General features: G+C 35.3%; 1 protein-coding gene across 1 annotated transcript in view; it reads right to left on the bottom strand.

Annotated features, from left to right (window-relative positions):
• LOC104989818 (chromosome unknown open reading frame, human C12orf40) overlaps nucleotides 1-15,633 on the bottom strand; it is an 83,428-nt gene that overhangs the window by 37,411 nt on the left and 30,384 nt on the right. Inside the window, 2 exon segments of the mRNA XM_010841620.1 lie at nucleotides 11,446-11,561; nucleotides 14,292-14,480. Of these exon segments, the coding sequence (XP_010839922.1) occupies nucleotides 11,446-11,561; nucleotides 14,292-14,480 (305 nt within the window).

The following is a 15,633-nucleotide window of genomic DNA, read 5'->3' on the forward strand; positions in this document are numbered from 1 at the left end:
ACCACCCAATTCTAAAGAAAACCAACCCTGAATATTTATTGGAAAGACTGATATCCTTTAGGATGGACTGGTTGGATCTCCTTGCAGTCCAAGGGACTCTCAAGAGTCTTCTCCAACACCACAGTTCAAAAGCATCAATTCTTTGGCGCTCAGCTTTCTTCACAGTCCAACTCTCATATCCACACATGACTACTAGAAAAACCACAGCTTTAACTAGATGGGCCTTTGCTGGCAAAGTAATGCCTCTGCTTTTTAGGTCCATGAATCAAGGTAAACTGAAAGTGATCAAACAGGAAATGGAAAGAGTGAACATCAACATTTTAGGAATCAGTGAACTAAAATGGACTGGAATGGGCGAATTTAACTTGGATGACCATTATATCTACTACTGTAAGCAAGAAGAAATGGAGTAGCCCTCATAGCCAACAAAAGAGTCCAAAATGCAATACTTAGGTGCAATCTCAAAAATGACAGAATGATCTTTGTTTCCAAGGCAAACCATTCAATATTATAGTAATCCAAGTCTATGCCCCAACCAGTAATGCTGAAGAAGCTGAAGTTGAACGGTTCTATGAAGACTTATAAGACCTTCTGGAACTTACACCCAAAAGATGTCCTTTTCATTATAGGGGACTGGAATGCAAAAGTAGGAAGGCAAGAGATACCTGGAACAATAGGCAAATTTGGCCTTGAAGTACAAAATGAAGCAGGGCAAAGGCTAACAGTTTTGCCAAGAAAACGCACTGTTTGCCAACAAAGAGCAAGCACTCTTTTCCAACAACACAAGATGACTCCACACATGGACATCACGAGATGGTCAACACCAAAATCATATTGATTATATTCTTTGCAGCCAAAGATGGAGAAACTCTATAGACAGTCAGCAAAAACAAGACCGGGAGCTGACTGTGGCTCAGATCATGAACTCCTTATTGTAAAATTTAGACTGAAATGGAAGAAACTATGGAAAACCACTAGACCATTCAGATATGACCTAAATCAAATCCCTTATGATTATACAGTGGAAGTGACAAATAGATTAAGGGAACAGATCTGATAGAGTGCCTGAAGAACTATGGATAGAAGTTTATGACAGTGTACAGTAGGCAGTGATCAAAACCAACCCCAAGAAAAAGAAATACAAAAAGGCAAAATGGTTGTCTGAGGAGGCCTTACAAATAGCTGAAAAAAGCAGAGAACCAAAAGGCAAAAAGAAAAAAGGAAAGATATACCCATGTGAATGCAGAGTTCCAAACAATAGCAAGGAGAGATAAGAAAGCCTTCCTCAGTGATCAATGCAAAGAAATAGAGGAAAACAATAGAATGGGAAAGGTTAGGGATCTCTTCAAGAAAATTAGAGACACCTAGGGAACATTTCTGGAGAAGGCAATGGCACCCCACTCCAGTACTCTTGCCTGGAAAATCCCATGGACCGAGGAGCCTGGTTGGCTGCAGTCCATGGGGTCGCTAAGAGTCAGACACGACTGAACGACTTCATTTTCACTTTTCACTTTCATGCACTGGAGAAGGAAATGGCAACACACTCCACAGTTCTTGCCTGGAGAATCCCAGGGATGGGGGAGCCTGGTGGGCTGCCATCTACGGGGTCGCACAGAGTCGGACATGACTGAAGCGACTTAGAAGCAGCAGCAGCAGGGAACATTTCATGCAAAGATGGGCACAATAAAGGACAGAAATGGTATGGACCTAATAGAAGCAGAGGATATTAAGAAGAGGTGGCAAGAATACAAAGAAAGTAAAGTGAAGTCGCTCAGTCGTGTCCGACTCTTTCCGACCCCATGGACTGTAGACTATCAGGCTCCTTCGTCCGTGGGATTTTTCCAGGCAAGAGTGCTGGAGTGGATTGCTATTTCCTTCTCCAGGGGATCTTCCCGACCCAGGAATCGAGCCCAGGTCTCCCGCATTGCAGGCAGACACTTTACCGTCTGAGCCACCAGGGAAGCCCACACAGAAGAACCATACAAAAAAGATGTTCATGACCCAGATAATCATGATGGTGTGAGATCACTCACCTACAACCAGACATTCTAGAATGCAAAGTCAAGTGGACCTTAGGAAGAAGCATCACTACGAACAAAGCTAGTGGAGGTGATGGAATTCCAGTTGATCAATTTCAAATCCTAAAAGGTGATGGTGTGAAAGTGCTGCACTCAATATGCCAGCAAATTTGGAAAACTCAGCAGTGGCCATAGGACTGGAAAAGGTCAGTTTTCATTCCAATCCCAAAGAAAGACCTTGCCAAAGAATGCTCAAACTAGTCACTGTAACGCAACAATAATAGAAGCTCTATTTACACATTTTTGAGGCTTCCCAGGTGGCACTGGAAAAAAAAGGATCTGCTTCACTGACTGCAGTAAAGCCTTTGACTGTGTGGATCACAAAAAAATGTGGAAAATTAATAAAGTGATAGGGATACCAGACACCACCTTACCTGACTCCTGAGAAACCTGTATGCAGGACAGAAAGCAACAATGGACATGGAAAACTGCACATGGAAAAACGAACTGGTTCAAAATTGGGAAGGAGTATGTCAAGGCTGTATATTATCATCCTGCTTATTTAACTTATATGCATAGTAGTACATCACATGACATGCTGGGCTGGGGGACTCATAGGCTGGAATCAAGATTACCTGGAGAAGTATCAACAATCTCAGATATGCAGATTAAACCACTTTAATGGCAGATAATGAAGAGGAACTAAAGAGCCTCTTGATGAAGGTGAAAGTGGAAATGCTGGCTCAAAAGTCAACATTCAAACATGAAGATCATGGCATCCAGTCCTATCACTTCATGGCAAATAGATACAGAAAAAGTAGAAACAGTGTCAGATTTCATTTTCCTGGTCTCCAAAATCAACGCAGATAGTGACTGCAACCACAGAATTAAAATATGCTTGCTCCTTGGAAAAAAATCTATGACAAATCTAGACAGTATATTAAAAGCCAGAGACATCACTTTGCCAAGAAAAGTCAGTTTAGTGAAAGTTATGGTTTTTCCAGTAGTCATGTATGAATGTGAGAATTGGACCATAAAGAAAGCTGAGTGCCAAAGAATTGATGCTTTCGAACTGTGGTGCTAGAGAGGACTCTTGAGAGTCCTTTGGTCTGTAAGGAGATTAAACCAGTCAGTTCTAAAGAAAATCAACCCTGAATATTTATTGGAAAGACTGATATCCTTTAGGATGGACTGGTTGGATCTCCTTGCAGTCCAAGGGACTCTCAAGAGTCTTCTCCAGCACCACAGTTCAAAAGCATCAATTCTTCAGTGCTCAGCTTTATAGTCCAACTCTCACATCCATACATGACAACTGGATAAACCATAGTTTCAATAGATGGACCTTTGTTGGCAAAATAGTATCTCTGCTTTTTAATATGTATCTAGCTTGGTCATAGCTTTTCTTCCAAGGAGCAAGTATCTTTTAATTTCAAGGCTGCAGTCACCATCTGCAGTGATTTTGGAGCCCAAGAAAATAAAGTCTGTCACTGTTTCCACTGTTTCCCCATCCATTTGCCATGAAGTGACAGGACCAGATGCCATGATCTTTGTTTTCAGAATGTTGAGTTTTAAGCCAGTTTTTTCACTCTTCTGTTTCACTTTCATCAAGAGGCTCTTTAGTTCTTCTTCGCTTTCTGCCATATGGGTGGTGTCATCTGCATATCTGAGGTTATTGATATTTCTCCTGGCAATCTTGACTCCAGCTTGTGCTTCATTCAGTCTGACATTTCGCATGATGTACTCTGAATAGAATAATAAGCAGGGTGACAATATATAGCCTTGACATACTCCTTTCCAGATTTGGAACCAGTCTCTTGCTCCAAGTTCAGTTCTAACTGTTGCCTCTTGATCTGCATATAGATTTCTCAGGAGGAAGGTCAGGTGGTCTGGTATTCCCAACTCTTTAAGAGTTTTCTGCAGTTTGTTGTGATCCACACAGTCAAAGGGTTTGGCATAGTCAATAAAGCAGAAGTAGATGTTTTTCAGGAATTCTCTTGCTTTTTTGATGATCCAATGGATGTTGGCAGTTTGATCTCTGGTTCCTCTGTCTTTCCTAAATCCAGCTTGAACATCTGGAAGTTCCCAGTTCACATACTGTTGAAGCCTGGCGTGGAGAATTTTGAGCATTACTTTGATAGTGTGTAATGTGCTATTAGTGTAATGAGTGCAATTGTGCGGTAGTTTGAGCATTCTTTGGCATTGCCTTTCTTTGGGATTGGAATGAAAACTGACCTTTTCCAGTCTCTTAAGATTTGTAAAGAAACAGTTCAGATTTTATTTTTTTCATAAACATGTCTCAATCAGGATCCTTTTCAATAAAACAAAACAATTTTAAGAAAATAAAATAATTGCAAGGATGTTAGCCTGTAATTTTCTTTCTTGGTGGTATCTTTGTCTGATTTTAGTATCAGACTGATGGTGGCTTCATAGAATGTCTTTGGGAGTATTCCTTCTTCTTCAATTTTTTGGAAGAGTTTGAAAAGAATTGGTATAATTTTTTCTTTGTATGTTTGGTAGAATTCACCTGTGGAGCCATCTGGTCCTAGACTTATGTTTGTAGGGGCGTTTATTATTATTATTACAGACTCTATTTTATTTCTAGCAATTGACCAGTTAAATTTATCTATTTCTTCTTTACTCAGTTTTGGCAAGCTGTATGTTTCTAGAAAATTGTCCATTTCTTTTAGGTTATCAAATTTGTTGGCAAATAATTATTCACAGTAATTTCTTAACTTTTTTTGTACTTCTGCAGTATCAATTATGATTTATCCTTTCATTTCTTACTTTCCTTTTTTGGGTCTTCTCTATTTTCTTGTGAGCCTGGCCAAAGGTTTGTTAACTTTGTTTACCTTTTCAATGAAGTAACTCGGTTATATTGTTTTTCTACTGTTTTTAATCTCTATTTTATTTCCTCTGATCTTCATTATCTGCTTCCTTTGGCTGACTTTAGGTTTTGTTTGTTCTTTGTCTAATTCTTTATAGGTGGTGGGTTGTGTTGTTTAAGATTTTTCTTGTTTCTTAAAGAAGGCCTGTATTGCTATGAACTGCCCTCTAAGAACACCTTTTGCTGTATTCCATAAATTTTGTAAGGTTGTGTTTTGTCATTTGCCTCAAGGTATTTTTTAATTAATTAATTAATGTTTGGCTGTGCTGGGTCTTCATTGCTGAGCAGGCTTTTCCCTAGTTGCAGCGAGCCAGAGCTACTCTTCATTGTGGGCATGGGCTTCTCATTGTGGTGGCTTCTCTTGTTGTGGAGCACAGGCTCTAGGGCATGCAGGCTTCAGTACTGAGTCCATATTGAAGCATACAGGCTCAGTAGTTGCAGTTCCTGGCCTCTAGACCACTGGTTCAGTAGTTGTGGCACATGGGCTTAGCTGCTCCATGACATGTGGGATCTTCCTGGACCAGGGATCAAACCTGTGTCTCCTGCATTAACAAGCAGACTCTTTAACACTGAGCCACCAGAGAACCCAACCTCAAGGTATTTTCTAAGTTTCTTCTTTGATTTCACTACTGACCCACTGTTTTTTCAGTAAGAAGAAAATTACAGGCCAGTATCTTTGATGAACATAGATGTAGAAATTCTCAACAAAACCTTAGGAAATCAAATCCAACAACACATAAAAAAGACCATACACGATTACCAAGTTGGAGTCATCCCACAATTACAAGAATGGTTCAACATACACAAATCAATGTGATATATCAACAAAAGAAAAGATAAAAACCACATGATACAGAAAAAAAAATTGATAAAATTCAACATCAATTCATGACAGAAACCCTTATGAAAGGGTAGAGAGGGAATATATTTCAACATAATACAAAATATTTATGTCTGACTCATATAATACTCAATGGTGAAAGGTTAAAATCCTTTATGCTAAAATCTGGAACCAAAAAAGGATACCCACTCTCATCATTTCACTTCAACATAGTATTGGGAGTCCCAGCCACAGCAATCAGACAAGAAAAAGAAATAAAAGGTATTTGAACTGGTAGGGAAGTAGCAAAATTGTCAATTTACCACTTGATGGTAAGATGACATGAGATTATATACAGAAATCACTAAAGACTCCATACAAAAATTATTATAACTAATAAATTCAGCAAAGTAGCAGGATACAAGATTAATATACAGAAATTGGTTCCATTTCTTTACATTAACAATAAAATAAGAGAAAGGGAACATGAAAAAAATCATTATCTTGCAAAACTGCATCAAAAAATGCTTGGGAATAAACCTCACTAAGGAGGTGAAAGACACATCTGAAAACTACAAAACATTAACAGTAGAAATTGAAGATAATTCAAAGAAATGGAAAGATATCCCATGTTCTTGGGTTGGAAGAATCCATACTGTGACAATGGCCATACTATCCAAAGCAATCTACAGATTTAATGCGATCCTTATTAAATTACCCATGATATTTTTTCACAGAACTAGAATGAATAATCCTAAAACTTATATGGAACTATAGAAGACCCAGAATTGCCAAAGTATCCTGAGGAAAAGAACAGAGCAGGAGTCGTAACTCTCCTAGACTTCAGATAATACTACCCAGCTGTAGAAATCAAAGCAGCATGTGACTGTCACAAAAACAGACATGTGGATCAATACAACAGAGTAGACAGCCCAGAAATAATCCCATGCAACTACAGACAGTTAATCTTTGACAAAAGAGGTAAGAATACACAATGGGGAAAGGGCAGTTTCTTCAGCAAGTAGTACTGGGAAAGTTAGCTACACAGAAATCAATGAAGTTAAGATTAAGAGCACACCCTTCCAAATTACACAAAAATAAACTCAAAAGGGCCTAAAGACTTAAATACAAGACAAGGCACTGTAAAATGTCTAGTAGAGAACACAGGCAAAACATTCTTTGACATAAATTACCCAGTATTTTCTTAGGTCAGTCTCCCAAGGCAACAGAAATAAAAGCAAAGATAAACAAATGGGATCTAATCAAACTTGCAAGCTTTTGCACAGCAAAAGAAACCATAAGCAAAATGAAAAGACAACCTATAGACTGGGAGGAAATATTTGCAAATGATACAACTGACAAGGGATTAATTTCCCAAATAGAGAAACAGCTCTTATAATTCAATAACAAAGAAATAAATAACCCAATTCAAAAATGGGCAGAAGACCTAAATAGACAATTCTCCAAAGAAGACATATGTATGGCCAATAGATGCATGAAAAGTTTCTCTAACTATTCGAGAAATGCAAATCAAAACTTCTGACCTCACACCAGTCAGAATGGCCACCATTAAAATGTCTACAAATAAATGCTAGAGAGGGTGTGGAGTAAAAGGAACCCTCCTTTGCTACTGGAAGGAATTTAATTTGGTACAGCACTGTGGAAAACAGTATGGAGGGGCTCCTTAAAAAGCTAAAAATAGAATTACCATATTATCCAACAATATCATTTCTGGGCATATACCCAGATAAAACTATAATTCAAAAGATACATGCACCTCTATATTTGTAGCAGTACTATTTACAGTATCCAAGACATGGACATAACCTAAATGTCCACTGACAGAGGAATGGTTAAAAAGATATATATAGATCTTGGAATATTGATGGAATATTACTCAGCCATAAAAAAGAATGAAATAACGCTATCTGCAGCAACATGGATGGACATAGATGTTATCACACTAAGCAAAGTCAGTCAGAAAGAGGAAGACAAATACCATATGATATCATTTATACGTAGAATCTAAAATAGGACACAAACATACCTATCTATGAAACAGACTCGTGGACTTAGAGAACAGACTTGTGGTTGCCAAGTGGGGTTTGGGGGAGAGGAGGATTAGGAGTTTTGGATTAGTAGATGCAAGCTATTACATATAGGATGGATAAACAACAAGGTCCTACTGTATAGCACAGGAAACTATATTCAATAACCTGTAATAAACTATAGCAGAAAAGAATATGAAAAAGAAATATATATGTTTAACTGTGTCATTTTGCTATACAGCAGAAATTAACAAGTGTAAATCAACTATACCTCAAAAAAATTTTTTTAATGAAAATAATTCCATCCATAACAGCATAAAAAGAATAAAATACTTAACAATATAAACATGAGGCTTATCGAAAGCTACTGTAATTAATTTCATTACATAGAAAACTATTGTAATTACTGAGAAAAAAAAGGATGTTAAGTAAGATGGAATATTATTCATCCCTAAAAATAAAAATTCTCCTATTTATGACAACATGAATGAACAGGGAGAATATTACGCTAAGTGAAATAACCAGACACAGAAAAATACTGTAAGATCTCACTTAAATGTAGAATCCCAAATTAAAAAAGGCAGAGGGTACTATCATGGTTGCTAGGGGCTGAGGAAGCAGGGGAAATGGAGAGATATTGGTCCAAGTATACAAATTTCCAGTCACAAGATGAATAAGCTCTGGGGATCTGTACAACATGGTGACTATAGTCTTACTGCTACATTTACTCTTGAAATTTGTTAACAGAATAGATCTTAAATGGTCTCACCATACATATAATAATGATAACTATGTGAGGTGATCGATGTGTCAATTAGCTTGATCGTGGTAATCATTTGAATATGTGTATGCCTATTAAATCATCAGAGCAGACAACTTAAATACATACAATTTTTATTCATCAGATTATAGGTCAATAAAGCTGAGGAGAAAGAAAAGCTCACTTCAAGTACACTGGAAAGTTCTCTCGTGCCCTCTAAGTTCAAAGTAACCACTATTCTGCTTGCTGTCTGAATGTCATATAAATTAAATTATACAATGATTCTCTTTTTGTGTTGAGATTTATGCATATTCTTGCTTGCTATGACATATATTAGTAGCTCACTTTTTTCATTTCTGTGTACTATTCCATTACATGAATATCATATAATATTCTATTCTTAATGGACATCTAGGTTAGTTCAAGTTTGGGGCTATTAAGAATAAAGCTCTTATGACATACATATGACAAAAATTGACTAGAAACATTTCATGTTCATGGATTAGAAGAGCCACTATTGTTAAAATGTTAAAATTTTCCCAAAATTGGTCTAAAGATTCAAAACAATCCCTATAAAAATCAAATTAAACTTCCTTTTCCCCAGAAATGGACAGGCTGATCCTAAAATTCATATGAAAATGCAAAGGACTAAGACAAGCTAAAACATTTTTGAAAAAGAAGAATAAATTGGAGGACTAATACAATTCCCAATTTCAAAACTTATGGTAAAGCTTTAGTAGTTGAGACAGTGTGACAAACATAAAAACAGACATGATTTTTCAATAGAATGGAACTGAGATTACGGGGGAAAATAATTTATACTTTTGTCAATTAATTTTTAACAAACGTCTCAAAGCACTCAATGGGGTAAAGATATTCTTTTCTTTCCATAAATGCAAATGATGAAATCAGTTCCTTATTTCATCACACCATATCCTAATGTTCCTCACACCATACATAAAAAATTAACTCAAAGTGGAAAATGTTATATTGAAAACCACAAGACAGAAGTAAACAGAACAGAAAATCTTCATAACCTTGCCTCAGGCAAAGATTCATTAGCTTTGACACCATATGCATGATTCATAAATAAAAAATTAACCAATTGCATTTCATCAAAATTAAAACCTTTGTTAAAAAAAAAAAAGGTTAGTGTCAAGAAGACACCATTAAGAAAATGAAAAGGCTAAGCATTTCACCAAAGATACATAAATGATTAGTAAGCACATGAAAAGATGCCAACATCATTAAAATCTCAATAAGATACCAGTACATGTTGACTAAAGTAGCATAAATTTTAAAAGACTAACCATACCAAGTGCTGTCAAGAATGTACTGCAAATGGAGCTCTCATTCTTTGCTGATGGGAATGTAGAAATGAAACAAATCACTTGGGAAACAAGTCTGCCAGTTTCTTAAAATGTTAAACATACACTAGCCATTCCATATGTAGATATCTGGTGGTGGTTTAGTCGCCAAGTCGTGTTTGACTCTTGGGCGACCCCATGGACTGTAGCCTGCCAGGCTCTTTGGTCCATGGGATTCTCCATGCAAGAATATGGAGTTGGTTGTCATTTCCTTCTCCATGGAATCTTCCCAACCCAGGACTCAAACCTGGGTCTCCTGCATTGCAGGCAGATTCTTCACCAACTGAGCTATGAGGGAAGCCCTGTAGATATTTACCCAACAGAAATGAAAACATATATTCAAATAAGATTTCAACATCAATGTTCATAGTAGCTTCATTTTGGAATAGCCAAAACTGGAAGGAAAAAAAACAACTGTCTATCAACAGATGAATAAATTTTGCTATATTCATACAATGGAAAACTACTCAGCAATAAAAAGAAATGGATTTACTGAACACACAATAAACAACAAAGATGAATCTCAAAGTAATTATGCTGAGTGAAAAAAAAAAAAAAACCAAAAATGGGAAAACATACTGTATAATGCCACTTACAGACTAATCGATAGTAACAGATATCACATCAACGGTTGCCTTGGGATGGGAGTAAGTGATGTGAAATGACCAGAAGAATGGATTTACAAAGGTGCCCAAGAAACTACAGGAGACGATGAGTAAGTTCGTTATTTTTAAAATACACCAAAACTTACCAAAGTGCACATTTTAGGTAAGTTCAGTTTGTTACATGTTGATTATACATTAATAAAGTTGTTTTTGAAAAATCTCAGAACAAAGAGAAAAAAGTAGTGTTTTGTGGCTTTTACAATTCTCCAGGCAAGAAGCAGTGTTTGCTTAGACTGGGATGGAACCATTAGAGATGAAAACATAAGTAAATAATATTAAGGTTTCTTAGAATGCAGAAATGACAATACTTTGTTGGTGCAATGTATATTGAGAGATAAAGAAAAGGAAGAAATCAAGGACAACTTTTATTTTGGCTTAAGCAACTGAGTGAATAGTGGTGCTATCTATTAATATGAAGACTTGGATAGGACTGCAGAGTCAAGGTTTCTCATCACAATTAACAAGAAATAATTCAAACTGGTTTGACAATTTCAATGGATTAAAAAAAAAAGAACTAGGGTTTATATACAGACATCTAGAAAATAAAAATAGGGCACTGATCAACTACCAGATATGAAAAAGAAGTTAATACGATATGACACAGTAAAGGAAACTAGTAATTCATGGAAATTATAAAACAGGTGCAAAACACCTTGGCCCCAAATATTTTTTTAAATAAATTAGTTAAAGGTCAATTCGACAATAATTATTTAAAAGTGATTTAATGAAATACTATATTTTATTGATAGTGTTTTTATTCTAGCAGTAATATTTAGGTATGTTTACATCTCTAACTAAAAATAGTTGTGTCTGTTAAAAGCAAATTAATAATTTAAGAAACAAATGCTACAGGTTCTTTATTACCTTCAACATCTTTGCTTACCTGTTTAATCTTTTAAATAATGGTCCAGATTGTGCTGTATCATATGATGGATTGAAAGTATCTTGATTTTCATTTAATTTAGAAACCAAGGAATGAGAATAATTAACATTACTGAGCTGAAAAAGAAAGGAAGAGCTGCCAAAATGGTAATGTACAGATACACAATTTAAATTATTTATTATAAAATGCCATTTAAGTGAATATACATATATTCAAAAAATGTATTATTTTAATCTAAAAGAAAATAATTGCACCCTAATTGAAAATAAAATAGTTTCTAACAATGAAAGCATATCAGTATTTGAGTGATTATTAAAATAATACGGTTGATACTATGGAGAGCTACATATTTTACACTGGTTAAAAAATACCCAGAACACCAGGATCTGAGTAAATAAAAGTTAAATTTCTCTCATAGAAATCACGTAATCTTTTCAAGAAAACAGCTGTACCTAACTCAGTTTTTCCATCTACTGAGTAAAATTTTAGACTGCTACTTTAATATTTCTGAATATCAATATCATTGAGTGCAAAATGCAGAAAGGATTGGAAGACTATTGAGAAAAGTAATTGAAATAATCCATTTATTAATGTGGAAAGATATTTTATTGGCTCAACATTAATCTATCCAGCAATAATAATTTACATCTGCAGTATATATTTATCTGTAAGCCATGAAACATAGAGATAAGTCCAAAGAAAATCAATGACAGAAATAGAAAAAAAGAGAGAGGGAGACAAAAAGAGATACTGAAAGGCTTCAAAAAAATATAAAGGTTTAAAGTAAGGGAAAGTTGAAAATAAAGTCTTATAATACATCTCAGTGTCAAAGAAACAGTGGCAGAAGCACAGAGACAAATTCATTCCTCAGAGTGAGTAACACACAAACAAATCAAAAGAGAGGGGAATATTATATATTGGCTCAAATATTAACTTCTCCAGGGCAGTGAGAAGTGAGTCCCAGACCAAATTTTTTTCTTTTTTTTTCAATTAATTTTCCTTTGTATCTTATAATTTCATTTCAGTTCTTCTCACTTTTCTTCAAATCCCTCCAAATAAACTATTAAATACTTCACTAAAACTTCACAACGTGACAATATGCCTTCAGTTCAGTTCAGTTCAGTCGCTCAGTCGTGTCCAACTCTTTGCGACCCCATGAATCACAGCACGCGAGGCCTTCCTGTCCATCACCAACTCCCGGAGTTCACTCAAACTCACGTCCATCGAGTCGGTGATGCCATCCAGCCATTTCATCCTCTGCCGTCCCCTTCTCCTCCTGCCCTCAATCCCTCCCAGCATCAGAGTCTTTTCCAATGAGTCAACTCTTAGCCTAAGGGGGCCAAAGTACTGAAGTTTCAGCTTTAGCATCATTCTTTCCAAAGAACACCCAGGACTGATCAATATGCCTTGGACAGGTATAAAAGACTCTTGTTGCTGTCTTCTGCTCTATTAAGTATTGCATTATTTACCCTTCTGCAGATAATCACTAATCTATAATCTATTAGTAGGAGATTATTTAAATAGATTATAGAGCATTTCATTCTCTAGCCTATAAATTATTTAAAAGAATAAGCATGAGTTTTAAGCAGATCTAGGATGCAAGTTTTAGTCTTATAAATACAAAATGAAAGATAATGGAATATTTTTCACTGCATCCTTCAAAAATTATTGGGTTCTTAGATTAATAAGGCTAACACATATCACTGAAACATAATATCAGTACTTCAATTTTTCTTTTCTGAAAAACAGAAAACATACTTTAATAAAAGTGAATCATGGTGTATATTATATAGCTATAAAATACCATAACTATAACTACTAAATTTATAATTGCAAATTAATTTATAAATAATAAATATGGCATAAACCACTGCATGCTAAAATTGAGAGGAATTCAAAATAAATATTCCTGCTAATAAGACACAGCATTTATATAACCATTTTCCTCACTATCATTATATATTATTACAATAATCCCTGATGGCTCAGCAGGTAAAGAATCTGCCAGGAATGCAGGAGACACAAGAGACACAGGTTCAGTCTCTGGTCAGGAAGATCCCCTAGAGGATGAAATGGCAACCCACTCCAGTATTCTTGCCTGGAAAATACTATGGGCAGAGAAGGCTGGTGGGCTACAGTCCATGGGGTCACAAAAAGTCAGACACAAATGAGTGACTAAGCACAAGCACACACACATCTTTAATAATTTCATTTTTTAAATATATGTAAATTTAATAAAAAATCACTTCTTGGCATTTTCTATGAAAGATACATTTCAGAACTTTAAATTGTGAATTTTTAGTATTAACCTTAGTGCATAAATAATTAAACATTTTAGCATTACACATCTCTACATATTTGTGTAATTATAATTGAAATGCATATACCCAGTTGGCATCTGTCAAATCATGAAAAGAATCAAGTCATCATAATTCATACTTAATATAGGCTACTATGATATCACTGAAGTTATATATTGCTATTCACAGGACCCTTTCTATAACACATCTATTGGGCCACCATGACATCACCAACTATTCATTTACTGTGATTACAGTCATCATACTATTATGTAACACACTAAACGATTTTCAGTTTCACTATCAATTTTATTAAAAAATGATTTTTTCAAATATTTTTAAACAACATTTCAGTTTTTGAATTCATAATTTCCTACAGTGCAGAAAATTAATGTTTTTGCCCTAAGAGGAACTTTATACCTAATTTATATCCTATTGTGACTATATCTACAGCAAGTTACAACTAATATTTTAAAATCTATAAATAAGAACATATCATAAAATATAATGGTATCAAAATGCTAAGAACCTTCGATTCAAAGACACTTATTCATCCTGCCTTTTTTTATACGCAACTTTCTGAAGACTAAGTACTATTCTGGGAATGAAATTTTGTTTTGTAGTATTTCCAATGGAAGATACTTCTGCTGAAAAAGATAGTGGAGTGAAAATGCAGTTTTCTGTTCTGTTGAACTGAGGTTAAAACATTCTATGTGAACCCATGACTTGTGATAACTACAGGAAAGACACAATCATTTCATTTGCCAAAATGTATAAACGAGAGATGAGAAAAGTGAAAAATAAAAGCAAAAAAGGTCATGAGCTGCAGAAAAAGTTCCAAGGAAAGAAAGGCAAGTCAATCAGCAATTGACAAGACTTATTAGGACCAGAGAGTTTATCAGCTAAGATTATACTGAAGAGCTCTTTTTCACTGGACTTTATCATTCTTGGTCCTCTACACCCTCAGGTCCCATTCTACTACATGACATCTCCTAAAAATGGAAAACCTCAGTTTCATTAATACACAGGACAGCTGATGAGATTTTCAAGAGATTTTAGTATCACTGTTTTTATCTTTCTGTAGTTTAACGTTCAGGATGGGGAACACAGGTATACCTGTGGCGGATTCATTTCGGTATTTGGCAAAACTAATACAATATTGTAAAGTTTAAAAATAAAATAAAATTTAAAAAAAAAGAAAAAACTTTAGCAATTTAAAGACAAGAAAGGATAAACATTACCATAGCCTTAGATCTTAATATTTCAAACTTCAATCACAATCTGTTCATTTTCTAATTGAATAGAATTTTATTTGCTAAAAGTAGCTCTAAGAGGGAAGTTTACAGTGATATAAGTTTATATCATGAAACAAGGAAAATCTCAAATGAACAATCTAATTTTATACCTAAAGCAACTAGAGAGAGAAGAATAAACAAAACCCAAAATTAGTAGAAGGAAAGAATTCATAAGTCTCATGAAGTAGACACTAAAAAACAACAGAAAATCAAAAAATTAAAAGTTAGTTCTTTGAAAAGATAAACAAAATTGATAAACTTTTACTCAGAATCAACAAGGAAAAAAGGGAAAGGGTCCAAATCAATAAAGTGAAAGTGTTAGTCACTCAGCTGTGTTTGACTCTTTGTGACCTCATGGACTGTAGCTCATCAGACTACTCTGTCCATAGAATTCTCCAGGCAAGTATACTGGAGTGGGTAGCCACTCCCTTCTCCAGGGGATCTTCCTGATCCAGGAATCAAACCAGGCTCTGCAGGCAGATTCTTTACTGTTTGAGCCACCAGGGAAGCCCCAAATCAATAAAATTAGCAATGAAAAAGAAGTTACAACCAACACTGCAGAAATACAAAGGACCACAAGAGACTGCTGGGTT

The sequence above is a fragment of the Bison bison genome, unplaced genomic scaffold (assembly GCF_000754665.1).
Source record: "Bison bison bison isolate TAMUID 2011002044 unplaced genomic scaffold, Bison_UMD1.0 scf7180017864163, whole genome shotgun sequence".
NCBI classification, from domain to species: domain Eukaryota; kingdom Metazoa; phylum Chordata; class Mammalia; order Artiodactyla; family Bovidae; genus Bison; species Bison bison.